The sequence below is a fragment of the Egretta garzetta genome, unplaced genomic scaffold, assembly GCF_000687185.1.
Source record: "Egretta garzetta isolate BGI_Z169 unplaced genomic scaffold, ASM68718v1 scaffold425, whole genome shotgun sequence".
NCBI lineage: Eukaryota > Metazoa > Chordata > Aves > Pelecaniformes > Ardeidae > Egretta > Egretta garzetta.
This window is the reverse complement of record NW_009259796.1, coordinates 3930859-3951163: the sequence shown is the minus strand read 5'-3', so window position 1 is coordinate 3951163 and position 20305 is coordinate 3930859. Positions and strand designations below refer to the sequence as shown.

Sequence of the window (20305 nt, the reverse complement as noted above, 5' to 3'; positions counted from 1 at the left end):
GTAACAAAATTCTCTTAATTCCCGTACTACTACCACCTGCCATTGCTTATTTGAAACTGTTAAAAAGAGGGGGATGTATTATGGCAGTCATGGGGCAGTCACACAACCAAATTAGCTTTGGTTTGTAAAGAATTATCAACACTATCCATTCCATTTGTTAGAAAGAGGAGAACAGCTAATAAACTTTGTTGTACAATGTATTTGTCAAGTGTGTTTTTAATCAAAAGAAATACAGATGTTGTAGCATTTTAAAATAATTGGCTCAGACTGTAAATTAAAATAATGTTAGAAAAACACTGGTGACCAGATTGGGGCCAGTGAAGTTATTACCTTGAATGCACATTTAAACGTGGGAAGCAAATATTGCTGGTGTTACGTGGCGTGCTTTTAAGACTTCGAGTAAGCGTAAGCTGCTGCTGTATGGCCCAAAACAATTTTTGTTTTCCTAGATTTGTGAGGTAGGTGTGTTGTCTTTCTGAGGCTCCTTCTGTCGATGGAAGTTTATAAGATTGATGCACTGTTTGATAAATAATGCCATAAATTTTTAAAGGAGCTAAAAGTTAACCATAGTCTAGCTCTTTGAAAGTCACTGATTGAGGTATATAGTGAGACATCTTCAAACAGACCAGCTTTTAGATCCTTATATTTTTTTGATCTCAGCTATCAAATCTGCAAACCAAAATAACATCTGAGATCTCTATATTGTATACATTTTTATTTTTCTTACCTTTTTTTTTTTTTTTTTTTAACCCATCAGAAAAAAGAGTTACAGTCCCTGTTCCACTGAGTAGATATGTGAGGAATTACTCTTTCATATATGGAATGTCTGAATAACTTTCACAGAACTTTTCTCCCAGGCATTTGTCCTGTACTAGCTGGGTGTCACCGAATACTGCACTGACTGAAGTCCCCAGTGCTTACCTTGCCTGGCTGGCATGCTAGAGTGAACACCAGTCTTGAACCAGGAAAACCCAAAGGACTTGGGCGTACCTTCTTAGCATTTTTGGTGTTGTTTGTTTCAGACGTTGCCCTTGAGCCCTGGCAGAAAAGTTGATCTGGAAGCCCTGATGCTCCTAGTTGACTTGGTTTATCGTATAATTTTTAGGATTTTGCATTAATTGCTGTTTCTGTGGATCTCATTTTTTCCAGTATCGGGTGCTGATATATCTTTTGATTCTTGGGAATGCTTTACTTTCTGTATTTTAAAGATACATTTTACAATACATGTACTTCTCTTAAGGCTTCCAATTTTACAACTAGAGTAATTAGGAAATCCAAATGGTGTTATACTGATGCATTACCACCCTACTTTTGCTGGCCCAGTGAGGGCACCATGGGGTTTCTTCCATGGCTGCTAACCCAACTATTTGTAACTGCTATACAGAAGCATGCTTGGTGAAGTATTTGCTGCTCTCTCTTATTATTTTAAGTTATATTATATTAATAATTTCCTTTTGTGGGCATTTTTTGCTAAATTATGCTGAAAATTAGGTTAAGAAATTTACTATCTCCTTAAAGCATTCATAGAATTACGAATAAAATAGGAAAATGAGCTAAATTATCATGAACTGTGCTTGTGTGGTGGTTTAGAGGGGGTTGCATTCAGAATAGGCCTCCTGTACAAAAAGGCGGCTCTCTACCTTCTGAACCTTTCCGGTAGAGGATCACAAGAACCACAGGAGAGGCCTGATACCGAATTCATTTCTTGCTACTCTCGCCCTTGCAGTCTTAAGCAACTTGTGCTAGAACTGTGCATCAGTCTTGTTATCTATATATGTGTAAGCCTCGCTGCAAGCGTCAGAGGGCCAGAGAGGTTAATCTGGCCAGTGGGAAGGGCACGGGAATAATGTGCCCTGAATAATGGATCCTTCCAGAAATTTGGAAGGACTCCAGTGGTGCCAGGTCATTCTTTAGCACTTTAGACAACAAAAGGACGACTAATTCCCAATGGTCTAGGTAGTCAGAATCAGAGAGTTCAGCCCTGAGGTTTTGTTTAAGGAGGAGGTCTGGAGGAGGGGTCATGCTCTGTTTTTTGAAGTTCTGCACTTAAAATACCAATGAGTTGACTTAAGCTCAGCTGTAGTCTTATGGTAGCTGTTAAAGCTGGCAGCCTGGCCGAATTGCAGTCCAGTAGCTCAGTAACTCCTGAAAGCATCCATGCCACATTAGTGGATGTATCAGCTGTCTGAAGGATGCGTACTGTTGTGTTGTTTGTGCATGCTCTCAGCAGAAGATGGTAAAGTGCATGGGCTTCGGGGCGGTACACAGCCGTTCTTTCTCTGGTAGCTGCATGCTGAGCTGAGAAATGGCAGTCAGCAGAGCAAAGCAGCATTAAATGGCTTTTATCTAAACAAAGTGTTAGAGGCAGCTGCAGTTCATTGACTAATGAGAAATGAAGAAAAGGGCAGCACAAATGAGCATTGCTCTGTGAAAGCTAGTCTAAAAGTCACAGCAGCTTTTAACAGAGCTGTTGTCAGCAGACTTTTTACTCTTCCTGGGAGAGAGAAGCCTTCCTGGGTCTTCTTTAAAACCTTTAAAAAGATCAAACTACATCAGCTATTTCATAGCACTTGCTATTAAATTTCAGGAGACATGCACTTAGCAGGCACTGTACCACCTGCAGAGTGTATAGGCTTCACTATTGTAAAAGCCTGGGTTTCTTTCTGTGGCTTTATGGGATTCATGACAACGCTGAGAATGTGGCAAAAAAAGTGACCATCAGCTCTGTCAGATAAAGCGCTCAGCCTGAATCTGCTTTTGCTTCCTGAGCCCCAACACATAGGGAATACATAAATCCTCATTTTCAGTATGAGTTCTCTTTAGCCAGCCCTGCCTTACCCCTATGAGTCAGTGTGTAGCTGTTTATCAAAGTCTATAGGTGGTGCTAAAGCAGTATCAACCTCATTGGTGCCTCAGATATTTTGCAATTTCCTTGTCTGAATTTTTTTTTTTTTTTTTTTCAACCGAAGAGGCAGTGTGAAGAGCTGTAGGCTTTTTTTCCCTGTAGTCTTTATGAGGTGACGTGTGCCAAGGTAAGCAAGATAAAATGTTGAACAAAGTGCACCTGCAAGTTCATGCTGCTGACTTTCTCTGAGGAGCAGGTTGGGGAGAGCACACTTGCCGATGCCTTGATCTCTGGGGACTCTGAAGGCTGGAAGAAGCACAAATCCCCACATTTTCAGCATGAAGAGTTCTAGAAATGTCTTCTATCTTCTCTTCTTTCATGCTGGTAAGTGCCCTCCAAAAACTTTTGCTGTGGCATGGTGTCTTTGGTGTTGACTTGTATGGGATGTGAGAGAGCAGAAGGAAACTAGAATAATTTCAGAACCAATCTTATACAGTCAGGAAAAGGAATAGAAAGAAATAATAGAAATAATAGAAAAGGAGTAGAAAAAGCTGTATTGGGCACCAGGTATGTGTCTTGACTCGTTGGTGTCACACCTTGTATTTCCTCAGCACTGAATCTGCTTCTTTTGGTTCAATGTTGTCCGTTTCTCACAAGTGTGTTCTAAGATACTTATTTTGGAAAAACAGAAATAATTGCCTTATTCCACGTATCGCGCTCTGTGCGACATGTTGGCTTCCTCCTGCCATTCACAAATTCTAATGGCAAATGCTTTTAATTTCACCAGAGGTGTAGATGCTGTTTCTGAAGCACTCCACAGTTCTTCAAAAAGAAATGATCCTAGTATAAGTCTCTTTTTTGTTATTGTTGTTTTACATTGTTTCTGCTGGAAGCCCTTGATAGTGCATTAATAGTGGTATTAATAGCCATTTGATAAGATGTTACACAATGTAGTACTGTTACTTTCAGCAAAGGAGTTAATTGGATGTTTGCCAGTGGTAGTAGTTATATGTGTGTTTAGGACCATGAGCTTATTTCAAATGGAAGTTGCCAGCTCCTGCCATATCTACAGATACACAGAAGGCCCAAAATTGTGAATAACCTTGGATTCAGAGACTGACCTGCTTGGTTGGCATTAGGGAGAGAGGCTAACTACAGACCTTGTCTGTACTCGAGCCCACTTCAAATGGGTTAATGTGTAAAGAAGGAAATGGGAAATTGCCCGGCATCTGGCTTTCCTGTAACAACAAAGTTCAGCAATTTGGCAAGGGACAAATTAATTACCTCTTTTAGATGAGTGAGGAAAAACCCAACAGATTAATGCTGTTTCACTGTTTTGGCTGAAATGCGGAGCCAGATGAGCTTTGTTTCATGTCTCAGGTGTATGTGTCCAATGATTTCTTCATACAATTCATGCATTATCTCCTGTGTGTTTATATCTAAAACCAGAATGACGGGGCTGAAGAACGGCACATAGCCATACATGTGGAGATGCTGAGACCCAGATTTAATTTCCATTTGCTTGTGTTTAGGAGAAGGAAAACCCAAGCCCCTTTATTAATGAAAACCTAGGTTCGTCCTCCTGCCCCAAGAAACTAATGGTGAAAATTTCACCCAGGTAGATGAGGTAGACGTTAAGTTTCTGTGAAATGCCTTTTTACCGTGACCCTGTTGTGCTTTTCTTCTGACCATCTTGGTTCTCAGAATTCCTGCAACTCGGAGGTGGGCAGTTGTTTCTCCCTCTCCTAGCCCATGCTGCCATGAAAGCTTCCTGCGAGCTTCCCAAGTCTGACTTAATGTTTGTTGACAGCAGTAGAGTTGGCTCTGAGTTGCAGCAGAACAGCAAGCCAAACCCTCTGTTCCAGAATCGGGTGCAAAACGAGCTTTGTGGCATCAAGGATCTTGTTTAGTCTGCAGCCACTAAGTCAGAAAACGTGCACGGCTACTACTGAGCGCTCGTGGAGTAATTTTAACTTGCAAAGTTAGGTGTGGTGTCTCAATGGTGGGGAAGTAGATTTTTCTAAAAACCATGTGACAAATAACTTACAGCAGACTCCTACTGAAAAATCAAAATTGTAGAAAAGCAGTGGAATGTGGTGACCCCTTGCTTACAAAAATGATCTGTGCCTGTTTATCAGCATAAACCATGCTTGCATACGCATTTTATGTACAGCCGTGCCGTTTGCGCATGATGACATATCCTTATGAAAGCAACAAGGTGTTTGTAGCTTTGGGCCCTAGAAGGGTAGTGGCTGGGCCTACTGGAAGATATCTTTCTTCACTGGTTAATGGAATCTCCACTACTATACTTGAGTCTTTTCATTCATGGAACACCCTCCCCTTTTCGTGACTGTGGAAACGGCCTCATATGAAATTTTTTTTAAGCCCTTAAAAATTTTTTTTTTTTTTTTTTTTTTTTATTCAGGCCAAAAAGTACTCCTGGGGAGTACTCCAGGTACTAACCAGCAGTGCTTGAGACAGAGTTATCTTTGGACAGTCTCTTTGGTTTTGAAGTGTATCAGTTTAAATAATCATTTTAAACACTTTTGTGTTGAGAAAAGATTATGTATTCTGTGAAGTTTTAAGAATAGTCTGGACACCCTAATCTGTTCTGTGGTACCCATATTTCATATGTCAGAGGCAAATGCCATCAGGTTTCAGTATCTGAGCCTATCCTGTTTCCAGTCAAAAAAAAATCAGTGTTTGTGCCAATCTGAATGAAAGTGGGAACCATCTCTAAAGAATCACAGATGAAAGAGCCCTGTCGTCTTTTTCTGTTTTGGGAGGAGGGATGGAATGCAGGGTTGGCTCTGTGGGAACCTTTAAATGGTAAGCTCTGTTACAAGGGCACTGATGTGTTCTATGTTTTCTCTTGGCGTTTTGTTTGCAGCTCTCGGCCTGGAACGTGTCCGGTGGTGCACTGTCTCTGAGCAAGAACTTTCCAAGTGTAATGACATGAGGAAGGCCTTTGGTGGGGCTGGCATCCGTCCACCTCTGGAGTGTACAGCAGGGGGATCAGCGGCTAACTGTACCCAGATGATCAAGGTGAGCTGTGAGTGACAGCAGTGTCGTTGGTTTCATTTCCCCATGTGCCTAATAATAATGTGGTGATGTACACAGCTCTCCAGTGAGCATCTGTGACCCAGGCAGCTGACCATATGCCTCCTGGCATTCATATATCTGAAAAATCAAAGCTTTTTTTTTTTCTTTTTTTTTAAAAAAAAGACATAAAGGTATAAACATACAAACCTGGATGTCAGAATGGCCCTGTGTCATCTGTTTGGCTAATCACATATGGCCAGTTGTTAGGAACACAGCAAAGGTCTTAAATATTTCATCCCAAATACTACTCTTTGATTTGAGAATTGTGTCAGATTTATTGAGCAGGTATTTAAGAAGAGGTGGAGCTATAAGATGCAGACAGTAGTTAAACCTATGCTGCTGAGCCTGGATCAAACTTGCATTTCAGGGTCCCATCATGGAAATCACTGTATGTACAGATGATGAGTGTAAAGCCAAATCAAATCTCCCAATACTGGAGTACAAGAGCAAGAAAAGTGGGGTGAGCAAAGGGCATGAAACCCAGCTGTATTAATTCAGCTGCCCAGACCGTGCTCAGTTTCCAAAAGGAGCACGGCTCTGGGGAAGGTTTTAAAGACTGTAAACATGTGGCTTTGCAAAATGATGTGTGGAAAATCATTCCCGCCTTAGGTGGGAGTGGGAGGCAACAAGTGGATATTGGAGGAAATGGGGAGGCGGGTGATCATGGTTGTCTCTGCTGGTAGGGATGTGGGGGGGAAGGGGAGGATGTCTGGCCATGTTAATAAATAATATTCTTTGTGTGTCCTGTGTAGACATGCCCAAAAACCAGGGTTTTGTGGAGGAGATGCAGCCTGTCAAGGACAAGAGGTTCAGAGCCAGAAAAAGCAGCCTGGCAGAGTAGTTTGAAGGGAGATGAGGCAGCTGGTTGCATGGCCAGAAAAAAAGGAACCAATTTCAGAAGTCGGTATCTTGTAAATTTTTGCCAACAGAGGCAGAAGGGTTGTCTGACTACTAAAATTACTGCATTGCCTCTTGATAAATACTGTTCCTGAGCGAGGAAGTCAAAGCTGTGTTGAAGGCTGTTAGGAGCAGATATCGATACATATGTAGATCTTACCTCGGGATTAGACAGGAACTACTTTCTAATGTCAGATCTTCCTAAAGCCGTGTGGCTGATCGCTGCATTCCACAGAGGGACCTGTTAGACTCTGCAAAGCAGGATATTGAAAGGGCTGATGAGCATCTGCTTCTGAAATACAGCGCACAAAGAATTGCATTTGTAAGCCACTGCAAGCAGCAGGCACCCTTGGATTCCTGTAAAACTTGATTAGCTGAACTCAGAAACCTGCAGGTGGATACCATGAGTAAGTAGCTTTCTGATAAAATGAAACTTCACTGTCAGGCTGCAGATGAGACTTTGTCCTTGAGACCTCTTTCTTTTTTTACCTTGTACTAACAATCTACTAAATGTTTAGGCTGGCCTACTCTGTGTGTGACTGTGTGGAACCCCTGAGCCCGCATCTGCACTGAACTCTGCTCTTTGAGGCCAAAAAGGGAGTGGGACGCAGCGGCTGAGCAGGCAGAGATATGCTGGTTTATGACACTATGTAGCTTGGACTTAGTCCTGTGAATGTGTTAGCACATGGATAAAGTAAAAAACCTTTTTCTTTGAAGATGTTAAAAAATTGAGAAATGTCTAAATATTAAACCAGGGACACTGACAATATTTAATGTGACCAGAGCTGTTCTTCAGCAGGTCTTTAAACACTTCTGTAGGTAATTCTCAAATGTTGTGACACAGAAATGAAGTCCCTCTGAAAATAATTAACAGGGTATTACCATCACACAGGTACTTATAAAAAAAATCATATGTGGAATAATCCTGTGCTTTTGCTAAATGTATTGGCAAATGCTTGCTACAAAAAAAACCCAAACCACCCACGCTGTTGCTGATATGCCACCTCAGCAGTGATTGTACGCATGTAAAGGAGAGGTCTGTAGCCTGTAAAATGCTTCACGTTGAATACAACAATAGGCATTTTTTCTGTCTTGTTCTGTTATTTATGCACAAGCTATTGATGGGAGGCTCTTCTGCTATACAGAACTCAAAGGCTCAGCTTTCCTATCAGAAAAGTGCTATCTCGCATGGAAATGTGTCCACGTAATACGGGCCTTGTCTTCTGTGGCGAGCCCTTCCCATTTTATCTGCTGTTTCTTGTCCACCACCAGTTCTAGAGGCCCATTTTGTTCTCCCTGAGGGTAAGGTCCTTCTAACTCCCTCCTCTTCCTCTCGCTGTCAGATGTCCCTTCTAAACAGCAGGCCATATACAATTCTTAAACTGTTGGCTTATGCTTTGACTCTCACTGGTGGGAATATCAGATCTGGTTATTCCAGAAAGATTGTGTCTGTTCTTTAAGATGCAAATATCTCTCAACCCCTACTCCTCTCCACGTTCCCTTGCAGCTTTGTTCAGCTCTCATTTATGAGAAGTAACTGTCAGGACATCTATTGTTTCAGCCAATTAATGTACATAATCTTTTTTTCTCCCTTGAGCCACATAAGTAAAATATTTCAAACTACGTGACAACTTCAAATCTAATATAGGTATCAACATCAGTGTACTAACTATGCTCTCACATGATCCCTTAAAAAAACTTCAAGCTTTTTATGTGGCTTAGCCTGTGGGAAATTGCTGTGGTGTACCAGGCAGCACAGTCCTAGCCCTACCCTGACCAATGCTCAGCAAGCTGCCAAGGGAAGGGTAAACTAAATCACCCCCTCCAACGCCAAACGGTTAAGCAAACTGATAAGAAACTTGGAATCAGCTTAGAAATGCAAAACGTCAACCTGCTGGTTATTTTCTCAGCAGTATCTTGTCTCTGTGTGAGATGCCCTCTCCTGGCTTCCACTGGGTTCAGTACACAGAGTGCACTGGGTTCAGCTGGTCCGTGGTGCGTGTAGCACTTTCTAGTCCGTGCTGCTGAGGGAAGCCCTGTCCTGTGCTATCCAGAGCAATCCTGCATCTGTAGCAGGATTCCAGCCAGCTTGGTGTTGTAATCGGTTGAAAAGAATATGGCGTTGTCGGACACCTTCCCAGCAGTTGATTTCCCAGACTTGTATTCCCCCACTTTGCAGAGTCTTTTTAGATGCTTTCCTCCTCCAAAATGCACTGCCATCTGCTTCCCCTCTCCCAAAATGTGTGGCTGTTTGTCTGCTGAGGTACAAGCCAACATGGTTTAAGGTTGCTTTTGAGTACAGTTTGGCATTCAGACTTTGCAGCCCCAGAAGGCGTTACTTCAATCTATCTGTGTATGACCTCAAAAATATATTTATTTAAATCTTCAGGCTTCGGGGCACTAGCTATAAAGATGAATGAAACTCCAAATTGATGGGCATTAAGATTCATCACAGAGCTGTAGGATTCATTTCTAAGATTCCCTTGGACTATGAGGCCATCGCGGTTCAGGGCTGGTTTCTGCATTGTTTCTGCAGGCAGGCAGTTTTGAAGCTATAAAATCTTTCTTGGTAATTGTTCTTCAGAAATTTGAGTGCCCTAAAAGAACTTTTTGGAGAAAACTCACAAATGCAGATTAAGGGGCCTCTTCTCTTAAATTCATGGGTACTCTGCATCTGGCTGTGGAGAAATACTGATAATTAAGCTTCAACGTGTATTCTGTCCTGGTGTCTGCACAGGATGATTTGGCAGATGCAGTGACACTGGATGGCCGCTTGATTTACCAGGCTGGAAAGGAGCATGGTCTGAAACCTGTGGTTGGGGAATTATATGACCAAGGTATATTCTAACTAAATAACATTTAGATTACTTAATACAAGCTTTTTCTTATGCATTTTTACTGTTTCCATTTTATTTTGGGGTCCTTCTCTTGAAGACTTCAAACAGTAAACATTAGGTAATGGTCAGGTTCCTTCTTAGAGGTTCCTGCCCGTAACAGAACATTTGGGGGAAATGAGAGATGCAGGGCTGTGGCAGAGTCTGTTCTGAAACAGTTAAGTCAAAATAGCCCTTCCTGTAATAAGTTTGTTGGGTTGGGTTTTCTTTCTGGTTTTGTTTTTTTACTGTCTTGCTTCTTGCCATCTTCTCTGTTCCATACTTTGCAGATTAATTAATTGCTAAAGCATAAATTGTTATATATTGTGTCAAAATTAATATCAAATTAGTAGACAACTGGGGAATTTTTTTTTTTTTTTTACTATTCATTATATTGGTTTTACTTCATTCCAAATATATTTAGAATCGTAAAAAATTCCTTCTTGGAAGGAACCTCTGGATGTCTTTTATCCCTCCTCCCTTTCAAAGCAGGGTGACCTTCAAAGTTAGAGCGGGTTGCCTGTGGCCTTTAATGGAGACATTTCACACTGAAAAGATAATGTCAGTCAGCAGGTCACAGTCAGCAGGTTCTCACCAAGGATGTGAACAATGTGACTTGCCTGTGGGTAGGGGAGCCAGAAGAGGCCACAAATCAGTGTATCTCACCACAGCGCTGCTGCAAGGCTACTTCTCTTGCTTCTCTTTCTCCCTACGCTGCAGAGATTGGAACGTCCTATTATGCCGTGGCTGTGGTGAGGAAGAGCTCCAGCATCACCATCAACAGCTTGAAGGGTGTCCGCTCATGTCACACAGGCATCAACAGAACTGCAGGCTGGGATGTGCCAGTGGGTTATCTAATTGACAGCGGGCGCCTGGCAGTGATGGGATGTGACCTTCCAAAAGGTACGAGCTGCAGGGCAGAGATCTGTTCTTCAACAGTGCCTTCCCGTATGGGCTTGGGACCCTGCATGTGGGCAGAAATGTGTGGTTCCAGCTGCTGTTTTGTTCCTTGGCTTTGATGCTCCTTGTAAGATGGAATAGACCTAACATAGGTCTGATGAAGGCTGCAGGTTTTTTTTTTTTAAACTTGGAAACCATCTTTTAAGAACAAGATGACTTTTCCTTTCTAAATGTTTTTAGAGATACACTGTGTTAAAATGTGTTAAAATGAGATTGTAGGATCATTATTCACTGCTAAAAATTTCTCATTCTAATTCCCCATTTAGCTGTAAGTGACTATTTCAATGCAAGCTGTGTTCCTGGAGCGAGTGGCGTAAACTATCCCGAATCCCTCTGTCAGCTCTGCAAAGGGGATGCAGCTGGGCAGAACAAATGCAAACGAAATTCCCAAGAGCAGTATTATGGCTACAGTGGGGCTTTCAGGTAAAAATCATAGCTCTGTCTCCTTTTTATTGTTATACTCTATCCGTGGCCATCATGTCCAGGCCTCACTGACAGGAAATTTGAAGCCAGAAAACTTCCAGTTCATCTTGTTAGAAAATCTGCTATTGCATTAGGGCAACCATGCTTGAGACCTAGTGACTGAACAAAAACAGTTCTAAACGCACTAGTTCAGGTATTAATACCTGAGTACTAAAACCAAACGCATATTTAGCATTTATACCTGGCAGGGAAATCCCATTGCTGTTTGCTTTGTCCAGTTGACACAAGTTTGAGTGTTTGCTGCAGCAGGCCGTATCTTTCCCAGTAAAACCTGGTGACCCTTGGAGTCTGAGAGCTGAACTGCTGCCCTACTCAGCTATTTCAGTCATCCCACCTCAGTTGCACTGAGTTACTGAGCTGCTCTGCCCTCCATTTTTGCACACCAATCTTTCCCTTATTTTTCTCCTTCCTGTCTGTGTGCTGTGTTGCAGCTCCCAGTCCCTGCGTAACAGCACTGACGGAGCAAGGGCAGAGTTTGCTCGTGCGGAACACTTGCTCCTCTCTGCCTGTTCCCCAAAGGATTGTGCAACTGCCTTAGACAGAGAACGCTCCTGGACAAAGAAGGTCATGGAGTTTGTCACACGCAGCACTGAACGTGTTGTCCATGTTCACCAAATGGTGGTGATAGTTTACTTCGTGCTCTAACAGCCGCTAGTCTCTGCCTTGAGCAAAACTCTCAGCACAGGGAAATAGGTCACTGGTCTGTGGCTGACGGAATGCAGCATGCAGCCCTCAGCTGACAGTGTCCAGTGCACGGGAGCTGTGCTTTGTAACACATCTTTGTGGTTGGGTTTATATTTACCAGGTGTTTGGCTGAAGGTGCTGGAGAGGTTGCTTTTGTGAAGCACAGCACAGTGCCTGAATATACAGATGGTGAGTAATCCAGCTTGTTGAACAGTGGCTGCAAGGTCTGAAGTCTGGTGTCTGCCATGATGGTATAATGTCAAATGTTTGATGTATTTTGAATTGAGGAATTGGCAAAAAATGCTCTACTAGTGAAAACAGATGTACCCACAGATGTATGTACCAGGAGATAGAGGATCTTTTTTTTTTTTAAATGCTTGATGGTTTCAGTAAAGGTTAAAGGTGGAATCTTCAGATTCTTCTGGGAAGAGAGCTTAAACAGCACTAAACTCTTAGTTTTATACAGACCTGGGCTGTTACATTGCTCCTGCCTTACCCAGGGATTTCAGCAGAGACTAGCAGAAGGTTAACAAGATGTGGCCTGCCCTGTCTGGCACATTGCGATATCTACCTTAAGCGTAACGTGACGTTAGTATACTGGGCCTGTCCGTCCATCAGGGGGGGAAAAAAAAACAAAACCAAAAAAAAGTTGTACATGATCCTGGGCTTAGGGCTGATCCTGGGCTCTTGATTGCTGCAGACCCCAGTCCAGTAGAGTGCAGTCTCACAGGTGTTAAGCTGTTTATTGTCCTATCAGAGATACAAGACTAAAGGACCACGTAGATGGTGTGGGATATATCGTGCAGGCAGGAATAGTTCAAAGGCGGCCCCAGGAGATGTGTGTTCTGCTCCACACGTACATGTGATGCTTAGAGCAGATGCGGAGCCAGAAGCATCAGCCCCACCTAATGTCTGTTCCATAAGTGTGTTCTGTCTGGTTTCAGGAAGAAATCTTTCTTCGTGGGCCCAGCGGCTTCGCTCCCGGGACTTCCAGCTTCTGTGTCGCAATGGCAACACAGCTGATGTGACAGAGTGGAGGACCTGCCACCTGGCCCGAATCCCAGCTCGTGCCGTGGTTGTGCGGCCTGACATAGACGGGACAGTTGTATTCCAGCTCCTGAACCAGGGACAAGTATGACACCGTTTTTTCATCAGTGTGTTGCATTTTAGAGGGGTTCTCCCATCCGTCTAGCTGAATTGAAGACAGGGTATCTGGGCACCTTCAGCTCTGTGGGGTTTGGAGGGATGTGGGATGTCACACATCCCAGGCAGACGGATGTGTGACAGGTGCTTTTTTTCTTTCTTTAACGTTACAGCAAAGATTTAATGGAGTAGGCGCCAAGTTTCAGATGTTTGACTCCGCAGCCTACAGTGCCCAGAATCTTCTGTTCAGAGACTCCACCACAGAGCTTGTTGCAATCACAGATCAGAATTACCAGGCATGGCTGGGTGATGAGTATCTTCATGCCATGCAAGCTCTGAGCTGCAACCCCAACAGTAAGTTGTCTTTAGATTCCTATCTGCAATCATGAACAAGGTAGCTGATAACAGAGACCATCTTTATTCTGCTTTGTATTCTTCTGACTCCTGGAGGGTTATGGCAAGATGCCAGTCTAATCTTTGAACATGAAGAAAGGTCACTTTATGACCTGGAAACAGCATCACATTGCAGAATGCTTTCCTTTGCAAATTGGCCCACTTTGTGTTATAAGATGCAGGCATTTTCTACTCTTTCTGGTGCATGAGACCCATTAATCTGGTAAGCTGCTACTGCTACCTGGTCCTCCGTTTCTTACCTGCTAACAAGGGGAAGTAGTAATGCGTTGCTGTGTAAATCCTCAGGTGGTCTATAAAGAATGGATGAATGGGTTCCTGAGCAGAGAATTTCCTCCAGAAGCTGAAGAAACCCCCAATTGCTCTTTATTGAAGTGTTATGGTCTTTTATTCTATCAGAAGAATGTAGAAATTACTTGATGTGCATTCTGGCAAAGTCAGAAACACAAGTTGTAAGAATCCCTGCCTTAAGAAGCTTAATAATCATAACAACCATGGCAGCTGAGCCTCCCAGGCGTGCTCTGTGCCATGGCAAAGCCCCCCGCCTCCCGGACGTGTCTCTTCTGGGGGTTGCTCAGTGACTGCCAGGGGTGAGGAAGCCTGTGTGCAGGCTTGCCTATTACAAAGGAAGTGAACTGTAGTATTTTCTTTCCAATTTTGTGCAGCATTGCCAGAAAGCCTGAACTGGTGTGTTGTATCCACTGAGGAGATCTGGAAATGTGGTGAAATGGGTGTTGCCTTTAAGAAAAAGAATTTGAAACCAGAAGTTCAGTGTATTTCAGCCAAGACAAAGGAGCAGTGCATGGAGCTGATCCAGGTAGGCTGCTACAATCCTTGTGCAATAAACCAAATTAACACAAGCTGCTCTCTGCTGGGCAGGTAGGATCAGATCTACCCTCTGCTGGGTAGGTAGGATCTATGCACACTTAGGTGACCAGTAGAAATGCTGGATGTTGAGGAGGTGAGGTGTAGCTCACATAGTGTGGATGGGTCTGAACCCTGATATCTTCAGTTGTGAGGAGGGCATTGTTGCCCATCTAGCTCAAGCCTGTATGTGTGAAATTTCCTGTCCCCATTTCACTGATGATGCTTTACACAGGTTTGGGTTGTGGGGGGTTTTTTAGCAATGTATTGCTCTTTTGCTGTCAGACTTGCCCTTTGAGATGAAACAGGTATGATGGTAGAGGTATCATCATTGTAGCAGGGAAGGTATCTGCTGTTTTTTCACAGAAATCCTAAATTTTATTTTTCAGAAAAGGGAAAGTGATGCTGTAGTTCTGGGTGGAGCTGATATTTACACAGCTGGGAAGACATACGGCCTTGTACCAGCTGCTGGAGAAAGTTACTCTGGTAAGAAGGTCAGGAAACATAAATATAGACCTTGTTTTTCCAAGGTGTTTGAAAACAGCTCTAAAAGCACAGCCTGACTTCCCTAGCCCTGCTGGGAAAGCTGTTTTCACAGGAAATGGGAGTTATTATCCTCACATCATGGATAGAGGAGGAAATAAGTATGGGTTGGGTTCCTACAATGAGTTTGTGGCAACTTCTGTCTGTCCTGCTGCAGGACCAGGTTGAGTCTTTGGCAGTTTTGAGTCTTGTACATCTTTATTTGTCTTTTCAATTCTGAAAAAAAATATTTACAATGGGAAAAAAAAATAGTATTCACAAAATCAAAATATTTTTAGCGGAAGGAGAAATACAGAAATTGCATAGTAGATTCTAGCTAGAAACAAATTATTCCTGTCAACTTGGCTGCTTTAGAGTCACCTATGAAAGGAGGGCTTGTGTCCACTGCGTCACTAAGGCAGAATTTCAATACGCTGGAAAACTCATGGAAATTTTAATACAGGTTTGAGGTTTTCACATAAAAATAACTCTTTAAAGCAGTTTTGCTAAGTCACTCATGACTCAAATGTTGTTTTTCAGAGGGATGTATTTATAAGAGCTGGCGTTAACACCATCACTTTCATGCTTGTCTCTAGATTATTCAGTTCAAGTGCCTAGCAGTACCAGTATACAGGCTATAAGGGAATGCAACACTGTGAAGTAGTAGAAGTGAAGAGTAATTACGTGTACATTCGTACTTCCTGACTAGCCGGTTGTTGGTGCAGCTGAAGTTGGCACCAGATAAGCGTAATGGATCTGTTGGTGATCATTATGCAGTGGGCATGTGTAAGGGCAGCTGTAACATGTTTTGTTTTTTTCCACAAGCTGATGACAGCAGCAATGCATACTACGCTGTGGCATTAGTGAAGCGAAATATGTCCAATGCATTCACCATCAGTGACCTGAAAGGGAAGAAGTCCTGCCACACAGGACTGGGGAGAAATGCTGGATGGAATATCCCCATCGGTATCCTAATTAAGAGGGGCATTATTAAGACCAGAGACTGTAGTATTCCTCAAGGTAAGACAACAGCACTACGTATCAAAAACAGTCTAATTATAAACTTTCGTTAGAGAAGTAATTTTGGTATTTCATAGCTCTATATTAAGCTTACCTGTTTATGAAGGGGTGTTGTGTTTTTAATGTAACCATCCCAGTGTTTGACCATCCTTGGTATAAAGAATTTTTTTTCTTGTATCTAATCAGAGTTTTCCTTCTTGTAACTTTGGCCTGTTGCTTCTCAACCTTTTGCTCTGCATCTCTGAGAAGGATCTGGCTCTGTCTTCTTGAAAAACCCACTATGTAAATGAAGGCAGCAATACACTGTTAGTTGTCTTACCTCCAGGCTGACCAAACCCAGCTCTCAGCCTGGCAAGTGCCAAGCCATGTGCGCCAGCCCTCTGAGCATCCTACTCTCCTTCCACCGTATTTGCTCTAGAATGTCGATGTCTTTCTAACACTTGGAACTCAAAACTTGGCACAGATGTCAGAGCAGGATCAGCACTTCCCCCGACTGCTCCACTAACACAGCCCAGCATGCCGCTAGCCTTCACGGGCACAAAAGCACTCTGCTGGCTCTTGGTCAACTTGCTGACCACCAGGATCTCCAGGTCCTTTTTTTACAGAGCTGGTTTTCAGCCTGCCAGCCCCCAGCCTTTCACGGTCTTACTCCATCCTAAAAGCAGGATTCTGCCTTCGCCTTTGTTGAACTTTGCTGAGGTTCCTGTCAGCCTTTTTCTCCAGCCTGTCCAGATACATCTCGATGGCAGCCCTGGCCTCCAGTGTATCAAAGTATGCCAAAGTTTATTCCAGTTTTCAGAAATGCATTTGAAGAGTCCATTGCTTCTTGTATTTAATCACCTTTAAGCTTATCATATAGTCTTGAAAATCCTGCATTCTCACCTGGGCTATCTCAGCTTTTGCTTGAGGGTGTTGACCCAACTTGGATATCAATAATAAGATAGCCAGAGAAACTCACACTGTGCACACTGTGCATGCAGACATATCCCCTCTAGGTGGTACTTCCAGCTCTGGGATATCATTGGAGTAAATTATTTTATTGCGTTTATTTTCAAACTGTATTCAGTAATGGAGCAGTGTAGCACAACAAGCAAAGGATCTATTACCGTAGGACTCCAGATGTGAATTTTGCTTGCCAGTTTCCTGTGTCCCAGGAAGCTCTTTGGTTTCATTACACAATCAATTAGGGAGTCTTTGAAAATATTTTAAAAGTCGTAGTTTGTGAATTACAGGAAGGCAACTGTAACTCACATTTTCAGTGTTCTACTGAAACCTGCATTGGTTATAACTTCATGACAGTGTAACTACATTTCTTGCGAAGAGCTCACAGCTCACATTTTTCACTCGTTACATTGGTTTGTCTGTCTTTCCCCAGCTGTGAGCGAGTTTTTCTCTGCCAGCTGCGTGCCTTCAGATAAGCTGGACAATTACCCATCAAAACTCTGTCAACTCTGCATTGGAGATGACAGTGGAAACAATAAATGCAGTGCAAGTAGCCAAGAACGTTATTACAGCTACGACGGAGCCTTCAGGTAATTAATAGACGTGGTGGTTGTTTAGTCTGTCAGCTTGTCAAAATGCAAGGAGGAACTGTTTTCCATCCCAGTCAGCAAAAAGCGGTTATTGTTGCTGCAGTTAGATGGCACATGCCATAAATGAAGTGGGACGTGTGTCCCCAGATGTCTTCAGCAGTACAGGTGACGTCAAAGCCTTTGGCCAGCTTCCTGGCCCACCGCCAACCAGACAACCAACAGCCAAGTCCACAGTGTCTGATGACAGAGCAATAGGCACCCACCACATGCACATATGCAGCATCTGGTAAACTCTTGGGTTATGCACACAACTTATTTTATTCAAAAAGGTCTTAATGGGTATATACTTTGTACAAGGAGAGAAAGCGCCTTAGCAGATGGGGAATACTGCATTGAGTATCACATAATGTATCTTCTCTTTCTTTGCTCATCTAACACTGGCCTTTTCTGTTGTTTCTCACACTGTTGTTAATCAAAATTTTCTGCTGTAGTCCTTTCAAAATTCTCAATTCAAAATATTTTTTTATACTTTGCAAAGATGTTGGTTTTCTCTTCTGTCAGGATGCTACATGTCTCTGTTTTTGCTTATTACCTTACAGTCCAGAGCATTTGTTTGCAGGAAAGTATGTAAGAAAAACTGAATTCTCAACTTACCAGTTACCAGAAAAACAAAATGTGGTTCACATAAAGATGCTTTGAATTTAATTTTTATCTCTCATTTCCTAAAGGTGCCTGGCACAGGGCTCTGGAGATGTGGCCTTTGTGAAGCACTCGACAGTGTTTGAGAACACAGATGGTACTTGGTTTTACATATCTCTTTATTGTAACTCAGTAATTTCTCTAGAACTTCTTTGCTCTAAGGCATTTAATGAGTGACAACGACCACTTTCTTTTTTCAGGTAAGAATACTGATAGTTGGGCCCAAAACTTGAAGTCCAGTGATTTCCAGTTACTGTGTCCCAATGGTGCCCGTGCCGAAGTCACCCAGTTTGCTGAGTGTCACCTGGCTCGGGTGCCAGCCCAGGCCGTCATGGTTCACCCAGACATCAGCATTTTTGCTCTATATGGACTACTGGATAAAGCCCAGGTATTAATAATCCAGCTGTGCTGTGGGGGAGTTGCGTATGGTCTAACGCAGACCAAGGATAAAGACAACGGGACCACACTGCCATATTAAGTTCCCTGCATCATGGGACCGGCAGCGTGCGCACTGTGCAGGGCCCTGTCGTTGGAGTGGGACAGAGAAGGTAGAATACAACCCCTATAGCTCCCCTAGTAAAACCACCCTGGTGCACAAGGGATTTCCACTTTTTGCCCAGCCACTGGTTTCAGTAGTAATCTTCCTGGAGCTTAAGGAGTTCTCCCAAACTGCATGACTTTGAAGTCTACAAGAAATAGAATACGTGCTAGCGCTTCTCCATCCTGGGATTTTCCTAGGAATGCAACATTTGTTGGCTGTATTTATGCTGCAGCCACGTACATGGTAAACCATCTAGGCAGCCACGGCTAGGCTCCTGTCACTACTGAAGGTAACTAGTTTAAAAGCAGTACTGGCTATCTCCCTGCTAGTCTTCGGTCATTTCTGTAATTCCTGTGCAGCCAAAACCCTATATTACACAACAGTATTTAAACAGAAGAATTTTTTTAAAATACAGCTCTTTCCAGATAGTAATTAAAAAAACAGAATCACAAATGGTGTTCTTGTAATTGCCAGTGGCAGAATTCTGTACCTAATCTACTGGAGCATCTAAAAGCAAACGCTTAACAGATTCTGCAATTGTGTATGAACTCTTCATCTACAAAACAGTTCCTGTCATCTTCCATGGTGTACGAGAGGAATGTGGCACTTAATTCTTGCAAAATAACTGAAAATTTTGCATTGTTTTCAGGTCTACTTTGGAAATAGCAGCAATGAAAATGGATTCAAAATGTTTGATTCTTCAACTTTTCAAGGGAAAAACTTGATCTTTAAGGATTCTGCTGTTGAGATTGTTCCAGTGGAAGAGAGGAGGACGTACGCAGAATGGCTGGGGAGTGAATATATTGAGTCCCTTGAAGGGATGCAAACACCACAGTGCTCTGGGGCAGGTAATACGATAAGACAATACCTGCTCATGACTACTGTCATTCCCCTGCTTATTTTATGTCAGATCTAAGGCTTGGACTAGCACCTTCCAGGCCACCTCTGGCCTACCATCTTCTCTTCAGATAAGCTGCTCTTTGGATATGGTGCTGTGCTAACATTTGAATGCCTCTTCCTGCCTCTCTGCAGGGCAAGTGCTAATAGCACCTGCTTGTCAGGGGACTGGGATGGGGCTGGAAGCTGCCCCTGGCCATGTGGATGGGGTGGAGTTTGGGGCAGAAGCCAGCAATACAATGTTGCTGGGGGCAGCAGCTTCTCCTGAGCTTTGCTGCCAGAAGTGGTAAGTGCACAGAGGACGGACAGGCTGTGGACAGAGAGACAACCTGCAGTCCAGAATACAGCTTCTGCCACAGGCAAGGTCCTCCACCTTCCAGTAGAATGCAGTAGGGGGAATCTCCAAGGTCACTGGACGAAGAAGGTGGCCAGAGAGACTTGGAGGGACTACCTGTTGTCAGAGGAAAGAACGAAGCCAAACACGTGCATCCATTGAGCTTTTGTTGGCTTTCCACAACCCATGTTCTTGGCTGATTGAGAGATGTCATCTGCCCTGTGATCTTCAATTTGATGCAATCTCTATCAAGAAACTTGTGTCTGTCCTCCTCCTGCGTGGGGTTATCCCAGTGCCTGTGCATGAAACTTTTATTTGCTGTTAGTGAAACCAAGTAGTTAACTTCTGATTAACTGGTCTGTATCTGCTGGCTTGTGGCATTCGGTCTTTATCTTCATCCATAGCTGCAGTAACAACAAATTTTGCTGTGCTGCTGGCAGGCAGTGTCCTCCTGGCTACACCTACCACCTCATGATCCCGGGATGAAAAGACGTTCAA

The 20305-nt window shown here is 43.2% G+C and overlaps 1 protein-coding gene across 2 annotated transcripts; it reads left to right on the top strand.

The window, feature by feature from the left end:
- The first annotated feature begins 3001 nt into the window (after positions 1-3001).
- MELTF (melanotransferrin) lies at positions 3002-20305 on the top strand. 2 transcript variants are annotated; one of them, XM_009639765.2, is made up of 16 exons: positions 3002-3229; positions 5736-5890; positions 9582-9681; positions 10438-10620; positions 10944-11100; positions 11966-12033; positions 12789-12976; positions 13161-13341; positions 14064-14215; positions 14652-14748; positions 15610-15804; positions 17180-17336; positions 18065-18132; positions 18236-18423; positions 19226-19424; positions 20212-20305. In XM_009639765.2, the coding sequence occupies exons 1-16, from the start codon at positions 3184-3186 to the stop codon at positions 20280-20282; spliced, it is 2205 nt and encodes a 734-aa protein (XP_009638060.1). In that variant the 5' UTR covers positions 3002-3183; the 3' UTR covers positions 20283-20305. The 2 variants fall into 2 exon arrangements, with proteins under 2 accessions (XP_009638060.1, XP_035751194.1); XM_035895301.1 differs by having other exon boundaries at positions 19226-20305.

Coding starts and splice junctions, on each gene's coding strand:
- MELTF (XM_009639765.2), top strand. CDS start 3,184: ATGAAGAGTTCTAGAAATGTCTTCTATCTTCTCTTCTTTCATGCTG. Junction 5,891..9,581: donor ACTGTACCCAGATGATCAAG/GTGAGCTGTGAG, acceptor GTGTCTGCACAG/GATGATTTGGCAGATGCAGT. Junction 11,101..11,965: donor GGCTACAGTGGGGCTTTCAG/GTAAAAATCATA, acceptor TATATTTACCAG/GTGTTTGGCTGAAGGTGCTG.